This window comes from Manis javanica, chromosome 13 (assembly GCF_040802235.1).
Source record: "Manis javanica isolate MJ-LG chromosome 13, MJ_LKY, whole genome shotgun sequence".
NCBI lineage: Eukaryota > Metazoa > Chordata > Mammalia > Pholidota > Manidae > Manis > Manis javanica.
Genome location: NC_133168.1, coordinates 54,496,068 through 54,509,430, shown reverse-complemented (window position 1 = coordinate 54,509,430; position 13,363 = coordinate 54,496,068). Strand labels below are relative to the sequence as shown.

The 13,363-nt window shown below is 33.1% G+C and overlaps 1 protein-coding gene across 31 annotated transcripts in view; it reads left to right on the top strand.

Moving 5' to 3' along the window:
• The window catches only part of AHI1 (Abelson helper integration site 1), a 218,430-nt gene that overhangs the window by 22,542 nt on the left and 182,525 nt on the right, over window positions 1–13,363 (top strand). For all 31 annotated transcript variants that reach the window (XR_005054854.2, XR_012124248.1, XR_005054856.2 and 28 more), the window contains 5 exons: window positions 137–329; window positions 2,488–2,583; window positions 5,991–6,176; window positions 7,305–7,457; window positions 10,955–11,087. Coding sequence is in view for 6 of the 31 variants with exons in the window: in XM_073219641.1 (XP_073075742.1) it covers window positions 137–329; window positions 2,488–2,583; window positions 5,991–6,176; window positions 7,305–7,457; window positions 10,955–11,087 (761 nt within the window). In the remaining 25 variants the exon portion in view is untranslated. The remainder of the gene's footprint in view (window positions 1–136; window positions 330–2,487; window positions 2,584–5,990; window positions 6,177–7,304; window positions 7,458–10,954; window positions 11,088–13,363) is intronic.

The window sequence follows — 13,363 nt, the reverse complement described above, 5'->3', positions numbered from 1 at the left end:
TCTAGATGGACAATCAAAATAATTTTTCCCTATGTATCATGGCTATTCATTATTTTTGGTTACCTCACTGTGAACACTTTTTTTTTTCTCAAAATTATCTTAAAGAATAATACTAATGGAATTTTTTTTTGAACAGTGAACGCCCTGTTTCTTCTTATTATGAGAAAGAAACTGTGGATTATATTCTTCCTATTATGACCCAGCCATATGATTTTAAACAGTTAAAATCAAGACTTCCAGAGTGGGAAGAACAAATTATATTTAATGAAAACTTTCCTTATTTGCTTCGAGATTTTGATGAAAGTCCTAAAGTCATTCTGTTCTTTGAGGTATGAATTGAGTAGAGCAATTTGTACTAAATTTTAATCAATATTTTAATAGCACAAATGTAAGCTACTAATTTTAGTAGTTTAATAATATAACAAAGTAGTGTGAAAACTTAATCCTTAGTATTTAGTGTTTGTAATATGCTGTGGAGATAAGTGAGAGATACAAGTAGTAGCATATTTGCTGACCATTTACTAGCATAAGTAGTTAGCTGTTTGATTTACTCCGTATTAAGTTAATCTTTACAATTCCATGACTGCTAACTGAAATGATGGGTCTTACCTGTACCTTTGCAATCCTCCATTCTTAACCCATTTCACAAAAGTGTAAACTCATTGACTCTCCAAGAGTTTTGTACTACCAAGAAAAATAAAAGATGAACATACACAGATCACTTGAGTAATACAATGTAATACATAACCAAATGAGGTAGAATTTCTTAGATGTGAGGGGTTAGTGGAGTTTCAGAGTAGTCAGGGAAAGCTTTATGGAGTAGATGGCTTTTGAGCTAATTTGTTACTCTAATTTTTTACTGCAAAGAAAGTCAAGGTTCAGGGTGTATAATGATTTCCCCAAGGTTCCTCCAGTTTTAAGTGTAGATAATTTGTATGTGAAGATAGCTTGAAACTAAAATACCACATCTTTTCTCTATTTCATATGATCTCACCATAAGCAAAGGGAAGCAGAGAAAGCCTCTCTCTCAATTTAAGCAAGATGGGGACTTTTAGCATGTGAATAAGTAAGGCATGACCAAAGCCAGTGACTGATTTTGCAATTACTTCTTTTTGTGGTCCTTAACTTTCAGATGATCTATGTAGGTTTATGATACAAATATTTAACTATTTGCATCTGTGATCATGTTGTGTGATTTATACCAAAGTGTGATTTTTTAAAAATAGCATTATTTGTATGTCAAGAAACTTTTTATCACAAAAATTTGTCATTACTTATTTTCTATCATACTCATTTTAATGATACAAAGGTTTTGATATCAACTTTTTAAAGGTTTATTGAATACAACTTGATAATATCAATGAGAAGTCTTTGAAATCATTATTCCACTTCTAGGTATTTCTCCTAAGGGAATAATAACAAAACCAAATAAAGATGTGTGTGCAAGGGTATTTATTTAAACACTTTGTAATAGCAAAAATTTTAGGGAGACCAATCTCTTCAAATCAGTAAGGGGTTTGGTTAAATAAATTGTTTTTTATTAAATTTATGGTATTTATAATAAATGCTGTGCCTCCATTAACATGATATTCATATTTATGTATTGACTTGAAGAGGTACCCACTACATATTATATGAAAATAGTTTGCAAAATAGCATTTGTACTAACACACATATTTAAGAACACACAGAAAAAGGTTTAGAAACCTATGAACCATATGTTAATGTTAATCAGCTGTGGGTCTGGATTACAAGTTGATTTTATTTTGTCATGTGTTTTCTTACATTGTCAGTGGTTTTTCACTGGACATGTATTACTTCTGAAGACAGACTTAGGTATATAAAGAAGAGGCATGAATGGTGTTTATTATTTGTTAAGCAGTCTTCTGTAAAGATTTCTTATCTCAGCTGAGCTTTTGATTAGCACCAATAAGGTCCAAAGTGATAGTCTGACAAGTGCCTAGAATACTAACAGTCTCTGTGGAAGGTTGGTTTTAAATCCATGAGCTTTAATATCCAGATAGGATGTGGATATGAAAGAAATCCTCTTGAGAGGCCTAGTGACAACATATATTCAAAGGGAAAATCCCCAACTTCAGGAAAGTGATCAAGGAAGGATCCAGAGATAAGGCCATGAGTTTTTTAAACAATCCTTGCAAGTGTGTTCCTGTAGTCAAAGTTCAAGAATTCTTTGCCTAGCATTCTTGTACCTAGATTATATTTGAGGTAATTAATAACTTTTTCTTGGGTTTGAAATAAATCTTAATGAAATATTATTAATAAAAGATAAAATGGTCAAAAAATGGACCCTCATTAACTGAATGAGTTAACTTAAAGATGAATGAAATGAAATAAAAATGTTTTTCCTCCCTGTAAGGGAAACATCTTTATACAATTTTTTTTAATTTTAATCATGTATTGTTAGAAAATATTAAATTTTAGGTAGATTAGTATTCTGTGAAATAATTTTTCTATACTTACTTACAGATTCTTGACTTCTTAAGCATGGATGAAATTAAGAATAACACTGAAGTTCAAAACCAAGAATGTGGCTTTCGAAAAATTGCCTGGGCATTTCTCAAGGTATGTTTTTCATCCTTTTTAAACACTTTAAAAACAATCTTCAAATCTTACTGACTGCTTTTCCCAAGTCAGTTTCATTTCATACAAAGAGTTTAGATTACTAAGGTAAGATTGCAGTGGTGAAGAATTATTAATTTAAGCTCAGGTGATGCTGATTCAGATTCTTAAATATTTATTGAGCACCTAGTATGTGCCAAGTTCACTATTTGCCTCTGAGTATGTAGCACTTAAAAAGATACACACAGCTTTGCTGTCATTTATTCAACTCAACAAATATTTATTAAATCCTTTCTCTGCCGGCTACTGTTCTAGTCAGTGAACAAAGAAGACCAACTCCTTGACCTCAAGGACTTCATATTCTAGCAAGAAAGACAGAAAACAATTGATTATACAATTTATTATTTATTATGATTTTTATAAATACTATGAGGAGATACACAGTGGATGATAACACATCCTGTGGCATCAGGGAAAGGTTTCCTAAGGCAGAGACACTGAGCCTGAACATTAACTAGATAGTGACAGTTGGGAAGAGAGAGTTACAGGTAAAGGGTACAGTATATGCAAAGACCCTAATGTTAGAAAGAATAGAGCATACTAAGATAACCAAAATAAGGCCATGGAGATTGGAGGACAGAGACTGAGGGGAAAAATGGTACTGAAGAGATTGCCGAGGAAGACAGGGTCTTGATTTTACCTGGTCTTCTAAGCCATTATAGCAACAGGAAGCCATTATAGAGTTTTAAAGAACAATGGGAAGCCATTTTAGGGTTTTAAACAAACGGATAAAATAGTCTAACATTTAATGTTTTAGAAAAATTATTTTGCTCAGTAGGAATTGATTAGAGAGGGTGCAAATGTATCTACTGGAAGATTGACATAGAAAATTCTTAGACTAGTCTAGGTATAAAATGATGGTGCTTAACTTGGATGTTTCAGCAGAGATGAAAGACATGCAAAAGTTAATGTTTTTTAAAAGAAATTTTAATTTCATAATTCTTTTATTTCTGATATCCTTTATTTCTGACTTCAAACAAATTTCAGTTATAAAAAATCTTGAATAATTAATCTATTTTATACTATCTTATAAAACTTTTCCATTTGTGCATCCCTCCATTCAGCAAATATGTATTAAGTATCTAAGAAATACTAGGCACTCTGCTAAGTACAGAGCATTCATAAATAAGTTAGACATTGTTCTTGTTCTCCAGTTCAGTTTCTAAATAAGCATAGTACATACATGATGATGTGCTCTGGTGTAGATCCTTGAAAACCCTGGCAAAGCACTTAATCTACATTGGGGGTTAGAGAGAGGCTTTAGAAGTTGTGCCGTCTAATGCTGAATGGCAACTAGGCTGGCTGTGGTGCGAAAGTGATTGTAGAGTGACCTTAGAAATCACTTGGCTCAATATACCTTTTAAAATCAACCTTCTATAACCTTTTACACCTTTTTCTATATTCCCTCTCATACTAATTTAGAGGGAAAAAAAAGTCACTTTCACATAATGGACATTTCCATCTTGTGGTCTTATTAGAAACTGCTCTCATTCGTTATGCTGAAGTTTGTACAGAACTGCAGCATTTACTCTATAAACTGAACTTGGGAAGCAATTATGTTATCTCATAGAATTTTTACCTTTAAGTATCATATGGATTTTTATTTATTTGTTTATTTTATGCCATTGGGAGAAATGGGAATGAAGAATTCTCCCATCTCCACCCCTATAAAAAATAAGGTATTCTGTATGTTTCCTCTATTCTAACACTTACATATTTCCTTCATTAGACTGTAAGCTTTTCAAAGTCACCAGTGACTTATTTTTGCCAAATTTGTTGAACATTTTATAGTCCTTATTTTACCATATCTCTTTGCATTTAATATATCACTCTCTTGAAAGTCTCTATTCCATAACATCATGAGCTTCCAGCATATTAATGGCATGCAAAGTGGTCAGTGAATATCTGTTGAGAGAATTAGTGGAAACAATGAGTGGAAAAAATTCATCTTTGAGGAAGTGACTTTAATCAAATTAAAATTTCAATTTTTAATGCCTATGCCATTGGATTCAGGAATGTCCTAGATACTTGTAAAGTTATTACAGTCATCCAAATGAACCCCAAAGGACCCTCATCCAGATATAAGTAAGACTTTATCCTAATTCCCAGCCAGAGTTACTTTCAATTATTTCAGCATGTATACATATATATATATATATATATAAACTATAAAATAATAAAGCCTTATTTATTCAAGTTCTGTATTATATAATTTGTAACTATAATGTCAGGATCTTAGCTGGGTCTTAGTTGTTAACTCATTCTAAGCATAATATTAATTTAAAGTAGATTATTAAAACATCTAAAGGTAAGTATTAAAACAACTCATGCTAAGCATCATATTAGTTTAAACTAGATTATTAAAACATTGAAGGTGATTATTAAAACAACTTACAGAAATTCTGATCTAAAAGCTGGAGAATAATATCTCCATAAAATGATACTATTACCTTATGATGAGCTTCTGGCAGACAGTGCTAGGGTTTATGAAGGGTGGCTATTTCAATGCCAATTAATTAATTAAAATTAAACATAACTTAAAATTCAGTTACACAGTTGCACTAACCATACATCAAGCACTTGATACTCATATGTGGCTAGTGGATACTGTTGGATAGCACAAATATAGCACATTCCCATCATCACAGAAAGTTCTGTTGGGCAGTGCTACCTTAGGGGTCCTTCTTGACTCTTTATTCCCTTCTTTTGTCCTCCAAGTTGCATCAGTCTTAACTGTTACTGAGTATGTTCCCTGCACTAAGTCCCTGCTTTTCTAGTTAGTCACTTTATGTTCTACCTGAACTGCTGTAAAAGCTCCCAACTGTCTCTCTACTCCTAATCTGTAGAGGACACAAAAGTTAACAAAGTTATTTTCTATTTAGAGTCATAATTTAGTGAAATAGGACTTGTTTTGAGTTGGCGAGATTTTTATTTTTCTCATAAGAATCTCCCATTTTAAAAACCAGAACATTGTAAAATTTTACCATTAAAAATGCTGATTCTAAACAAATGAAAAATTTGTTTCTGTGTTTAAATAATAGGCATTTTAATCTTTGTCATTATTATTCAAACAAAAGGTGTATTGATCACCTCCTTTTGCATAACTATTACATCTGGCACAGTAATGTAAATGTGTTAGTAGCAGTCTGAAGTTGTATGGGCAAGAAGACAGCCATCAGGAAGATCACTTGGGTTATACAGTGGTGTCAGTGTTCTTTGCTTGATAAATCTAAGGGATTTCCAATGCCATATTACTCTTTTTAAAATTAGTGTTTGATTATATATTATTGTGTTATTGAATATATTTATTTTCAATGAAGATAATATTTTATTTGAATTCTTATTTTAAGCTTCTAGGAGCTAATGGGAATGTAAACATCAATTCAAAACTTCGCCTACAGCTATATTATCCACCTTCTAAACCTCGATCCCAATTAAATGTTGTTGAGGTTTTTGAATGGTGGTCAAAATGTCCAAGAAATCGTTATCCATCAACATTGTATGTAACTGTAAGAGGACTGAAAGTTCCTGAATGTGTAAGTTAAGAGCATATGTAAATATATTTCCTCTTGTTGAGATTAAATGGTGACATATTTTCCATTTCTAAAAAGGTAAGGTCTTTAGAATTATTTTAATATATTCCTAGAATAGAAAGGTACCTTAAGAGATTATATATTAAGCTTGTAATAGCTGATACTTAAAAGACACTTAAATGAATTTTACGTGCTAAATATATTTCAGTGTTAGGAATTTTTTCAAAAATAATTATAGTTTTTAAAAATTATAAATAAAAGAATGATTTAAAGCAGAAGTCGACAAATAAGTTCCATAAAGGACCAGTCAGTTAATATTTTAGGCTTTTCAGCACATACAGTTTCTGTCAGAACTACTCAACTTGCTTTCATAGGGTGAAAATAGCTGCATAGGCATATGTAAGCTGTAACTAAACAAATGGGTTGTGGTTGCATTCCAGTAAAACTTTATTTACAGAAACAGTGGGCTAGATACAGTCTGGGCCATGGTTTGCAGTGCCATGATTACAGGCACATTTTTCACAATATTATTAAAATAATGAGTGAATAATATTTCTACTGCTGTTTCCATAGATTAAAATTGTGAATAATTTTAGTAAAGAATTGGTCCTAAAATGAGGTAAACTTTTGCTTTTGTCTTTTTTGCTGTAAGACATTTCAGGCCTGTTTCATATTCTGTCACTGATATCATAAACTGTGATCACAGGGTTGATTTGCATTTATTTGAATTTAGTTAAATCTTGTTTTTAAGATATGAAGGATTTAAGAAATTTTAGATCTTTATATTTTAGTTTTGTGATTTTAAAGCTAGAGGTACCATAGTTATCTGAGAGCCATGACATCTGATGGGTGTTGAGGAAGAAACAGAAATCAAGGGACAGCTATTAAAGCCATTCCATGTCACCTTTGGAATTCTGTTTTTTTTCCTTCCAAATTTTAGGAGTTTTTTGGTTATAGTACTATATTTTAAGCAACTTTTATTTAGAGTAGTATACAAATAAAGGTAGAATTTTTTCTGAATTGCATTTTGAAAGCATTTCTGTATTGTTTGGATCAATATTTTTTAAACCATATAGGCTAGAAAAGGGAAAAAAATAAACATAAATTTTCTCATTTCCTATACATATTTAGATAAAGCCATCTTACCGTTCTATGATGGCTCTTCAGGAGGAAAAAGGTAAACCAGTGTATTGTGAACGACATTGTGAACCAAGTTCAACAGATACAGAACCTGGACTGGAAGATTCAAAGGAAGTAGTAAATTGGAAACGACTGCCTGGGCAGGTGAAGAGTTTGATAATACTGGGTCCATTTAGATATTTACTTACTTTAAAAATGCCAACAGCTCCTTGGGTAACTAGCTTACTACTTAAAACTCTCAGATTATCCTTGTTTTTAACCCAGTCTTGTCATTCCATTAATTCATTCAACAAATAATAGTGGAGTGCCTATCATGTGCATAAAAGCACTATCTTAGGTTCTTTGGGCCTGGGCAGTTTTAGTAATTTGCTAGAGCTGCCAAACACAGACTGAGTAGCTTAACCAATAGAAATTTATTTTCTCATATTTCTGGAAGCTGGAAGTCACAAGATCAAGGTTTGGCAGGGTTGGTTTATTGTGACACCTTTCTCCTTGGCTGGCAGGTGCTTCCATCTTTCTGCCTCCTCATGGCCTTTTCTCTGTGCGTGCACATCCCTGGTGTCTATTTCTCTTTTTATACCAACCTTAGTAGATTAGGGCTCCACAGTAATAACTTCATTTTAACTTAATCAGCTTTCTAAATATTACTATATACTGTTGAATTCTGAGGTACTGGGGTTAAGGCTTCAAAATATGGATATTGGTGGACACGGTTCAGCCCATAACAGCAGTAAAAAAACATACAATATTGATGTCTGTAAGAGTTATGTCTCTTAATGGATTTTATTAATAAAAAGCATTTATTAATTAAAAATGGATTTTTAAAATGTATTCATGAAGATTTTTATGGTCCCTGCCTTCCTCCTGAATCACATTTTGATAGATTATGTACATGTATGTCCTGCCACAAGTTAAGCAGTATTTAAGCCTTCACTGAAGTTGTCTTGGTTAGCATATTTTGCAGTAACATGAAGCATTGCTGATAACAGTTTTGCAAATCTCTCGTTTCAACAAAGAATGAAGTGGTTCATTTTATAGATCTGAGCAATTACCAAATGTAATTTATCCAAAATTAGTTTGTCCAAACATTCAATTTATACATAAGAATGACTATTTCCTTAGACCTTTTCACTTTTTGTGTTTTGTATCAACATTTGACCATTTTTTTCAGGGCACTTTTACAGACATATCTCAAAGTTATTTTTAAATGCTTCGAATATAGTAATATGGAGAGAATAATATTAGACTGTGTCCCTGGGGACCGCCCCATCAGTTGTGGAAATAGAAAACAGTTAAAATGTTCAGTGTCAGGTATGCTGCAGGGAGCTCTTGAGAAAACACAGGTGTAAGAATTATTGTATAAATCAACAGTTCCCAAACTGTGATTTGAGAACTGCTGGGAATTCTGAGACCTTTTCAGGGAAGGTCTGTGAAGTCAACCTGTTCTCATAATAGAATCATAATGACTGGTGATTTCTTAATGATGCAGTTTGTCACTTTCACTTTCATTCTCTTACAAGTATCCACTGGTGTTTTCCAGAAGCTAAATGGTATGTCATAACACCAAGAGAGTGGCTGCAGAACCAAATCTGAAAACCTAGTTATCTTTTATTAAGTCAGATAATCAAGAGATTTAAAAGTGTAGAACAATTCCATTTTACATAGTTATTTTTCAATAAAAAGACTCTGTTAATACTTAACGGGTTTACTACTGTTTTTTAGATGAATTAATAAACATTTTTAAAAATTGTCCACTTTAATTTTTAACATGATAAATATTCATGCATATAGCCACATAAAAGTTCTTTGGAATCCTCAAATTTTTTTTAAGATGGTAGAGCATCCCAAAACTGAGACAGTTTGAGAATTGAATTATGAAGAAGGTGAACTGGAGTGGTAGAAGAAAGGTTCAGTCAACAGGCTGGTGGAGCTTAGGTAGACATTAAATGGTGGCCAAATTGGGGGTCAGGGAAGGCTATTTCATATGGAACAAGGTTCTGAATAAATAGGGAAGAACCTGTTGTATTCATCAGGCTTTCAAAAACAGATAAAGTGGTGTGATAGATCAGGTCCACACTGTGAGTGTCTCAAATGGTATGTACGGGATGTGAGAATTAATGAAAGGTTTTTGAATAGGAGAGAAGTGTGATAGCAATTATATTTTAGAACAAAGTGATGCTGTCAATGACATATAGGAGATCTTGAGTTAGAATACATCCGACTGTGAGAAACCAACTAGATGGCAGTTGTACTCATTGATGTGTGAAGTGGAAAGGGTCTAACCTTAGGGTAATGGTGGCAAAAGTGAAAAGTAAGAGCTGAATATAAGCGAAAGAAAGAATAAATTAGCATAATGTAGCGATTGATAAAGTAATAAAGAAAGGGGAAGTGTCAAAGATGTTGACCTGTATTGTTGTTAAATTTTCATCGAGTGCCTCTTCTGGGCAGAGTCAAACCCTGGGAGTACAAAGAAAGTGATAGAGGCTTCAGTGATTTTAGCTTAGGTGATTAGGCAGAGTTTTCCTCAACTATACCTCCTGCTCCAGAAGCAGCAGCGTTATAAAACCTCCAGACTTTTCCTTCAGTTTTCGTCCTTTTTTTGTCTCCCACTCCCTGTTCTAAGTCAATGGATGGAGAATGGAGAAAAAAGATGGGCAGCTTGGTGTCTGTCCATTTTTGGCACCTGATAAATGTTGAATTTTGTACCTTTTCTGTAGTCATTCATAATGCTGCCAAATCGTGATGCTACGTGTGAAAAGCCTGGTACCTATATAGAAAGCAGGCCCTTGAATTAATAGTCTTTGACCAAGGCCCCTTAAGCTAGGCCTGTCCCTCTGAAAAAATCCTTATTAGCTGTATATATATATATGTATGTGTGTGTGTGACACACACATACATATATATAGTAATAATGGTTACTCAGGGTTGCTGTGATAAACATATGAAAAGACATTTATAATAAAATATCACATTCATAGCATATAGTAAGAGCCCAGTATATGGTTAATAGAACTTTTCAAATTATAAAAGACACAGGAACTAAGGCTCCCTGAAGTTGGAGGAGATACAGGACAAATTAAGTAGTATTTTTTACAATAGATATTAATACATGGAAAGTTTTAGTTTCACCTAGTAATAGGAAATGAAAACATGGAAACACAAGACATTTTAATAAAATTAGTGAATAGAAACCAATCAGAGTTTATTGATTACTTTGAAGATAACATTTTAGAAGGCAGCCACAAGTGATGTTTATTTTAAGAGGAAAAAAAGAATGAACATTCATACATCCTGGGCTTTAGTGAGGCCCTATAGTAGGGCAGTCATGATCTCAGAATAAGCTTATGGCTCAGCAAAAATCACTAATTAGTTGCTGTCATGGAATAAGGGTGTGACACACATTGGCTTTTATGGCTATATAAAAACTATATAGAATAAAAATTTAATTTTATGGAAAACCAATTCCCCATTTAAAAAGTAAAATAATTTACTTTGGTTTTCTATCATTTCTGCTTACTTGTTTTTCTCTTTCTCTGCATCATGATAAAGGGACTTTTAAAAACTCCACCACTACAGTAATTGAAATTAACAACTAGTCTTTGTATTTTAACATTGCTTAACTTATAAACATATATTTTTAGGCCTGTCGTATCCCAAACAAGCACCTCTTCTCACTAAATGCAGGAGAAAGAGGATGTTTTTGTCTTGCTTTCTCTCACAATGGAAGAATATTAGCAGCAGCCTGTGCCAGCCGGGATGGATATCCAATTATTTGTGAGTCATAATCCTGTCTGTTTAATCTGTTTGAAGTCTATATGGAAGAAATTCTTTGTTTTTAGAATTCATTGATATTCTAATGATTCCACAGTAATACTAAATTACAGAAAATAGATGACTTCAAGTAAAGTAGCAGTTCTTTTATAATTTCATTCTTTCCTATACATTATATGTTCAGAATTAGAATGATCACATGAAGGATGATAAATTATTTTTAAAACATGAGTGAGGGTTTTTGTAAGCATTTTCTGTTTTAAACATAGAAATTTAGAAACACGAAGGTTTAGTAAATGTCATGAGGAATTTTAGTCCATTGCGGTCTGTGTAGAGCCGTGATCATTTGAAATACAAAAACCCTCAAATTTGTTATGCAGTAGAACAATAATAACTGACTCAGGAGTAACTAGATGAGGATTTCTCATTATGATAAAGAAGTCAGCAGAGAGGCCAAAAATCCAATATAAAGAAAAATTACTGTGTAGCTTTGGTGATTTTTTAAGTGAGTATTATCATACTCTTCTAGACTTACAGGCATTATACTTCTTGCTTAATAATGAAAAGCAGCTCACCTCAGCAGAAAGTAGCCAACTCTTCATGGGCATCTGTCCTAAGCACTAGATCATGTTGAACTTTCTTCAGCTTCACATACTTTATTCCTTGCGTAGTTTACTCGTTTTCAGCAGGGACTCATAATTGATTTAGTTAGAATGAATAATCCTCCTTGTGAAATAATGTCAGCTTTAAAAAAAAAGACTAACTTGTTTAGTTTGATTACAACTATGCTATTTTTAAATTTCACCAAAACCTGTGCATAGGGGAACAAAGAATCTTAGGAAACATATTCTAGAATGTTAATAGTTACTTCTAATGGACAGTAAAAAAAAATTATTTATTTTTGTTCTAATTTATGTATTTTCAGCATTTCTGTGTTATGTTACTTTATGCTTAAAAACAGCTTGTTTAAAAATGTAAAACCTTAGATGTAGTTACTGCTTAAATCTCAAAAAAACAATAATTCTGTTCTTTGATTTTTTTCATTGATTATGATGTGTCTACTTGGAATTTGTTTAGCTTGTTGCATGTGAATGCTTTTCACAAGTCTGAGAAGTTTTCAGTCCTTATTTCTCAATGTTCTTTGTGCCACTCTCTATTTTTCTCTTATTCTGAGACTCCCATCAGTCCTATGTTGGTATACATGGTGGTGTCCCACAGGTCTTTGCAGCTTTATTCATTTTTCTTCATTATCTTTCTTTCTGTTTAACAAACGCATTTTATCAATGGACCTATCTTCAGGTTTACTGATTCCCTTGCCAGTGTAAATCTGTTTTGAGCTATTGAGCCCTCTAGTGAATTGTTTATTTAAGTTATTGTACTTTTCAACTCTAGAATTTCTATTTGGTCTTTTTTCTTTTTTTTATAATTTCTGCTTCTTGGTGCTATTCACCTTTTTGATAAGAAACATTCTCATATCTTAATTCTTTAGACACAGTTTTCTTTAGATCTTTGAACATATTTAAAAGTATGCAGTTAAAGTCTTTGTCTAGGAAGACCAGTGTCTAGTCCTCCTCATGGATAGTTTCTATTGACTGCTTTTTTCCTGTGTATGGCCATACTTCCCTAGTTTGTTTTTGTCATGTCTCCTAATTTGTGTAGAAAACTGGGTATTTTAAGTATTAACATGTGACAACTCTGGAAATCAGATTTTCCCTTTTTCTCCCAGCCACCCAGGATTTGTTGCTATTTGTTCAGTGAACTTCCTAGACTAAATCTGTAGTTCTTATTCTTTAGCTATGCATTGCCTGAAGTCTCTGCTCAGTTCCTTTATTGGTCAGCTAATGGTTAGAAACTTCTAAATGCCTTGAGTGAACAACTCTACCAGTCTTTGCCGAGGGGCTCTGTGTGTGTGTGTCAGGATACACAGGCAACACTTCAGCAGGCAGCCTTCACTTCCTGTTGTCATAGAGCCTCCTCAGGTCAGCCAGGGTAATAGAGGGCCTCTTAGGTTCTTTCCTTCACATGCATATGTCCTTCTAGATTCCTAGGAATATGTTGGAGCTTTTCAAAGTACCCTATAAACACCTATTGCCAACTTTTTCCTTTTGGGATTTTTGATCAACCTTTTCTTAGTTCCAGCTGGTGTCACTTCCTCAGAAGCTGTGTCACTGATTATTTCAGCAGACACCCTAGGGTTCAGGCTGTTCACAGTGTGCTCTCTGAACCAGGTCAAATAAAGCCAAACTCTGAAGAGTGTGGCACCTTGTGGAGCTGCCAGA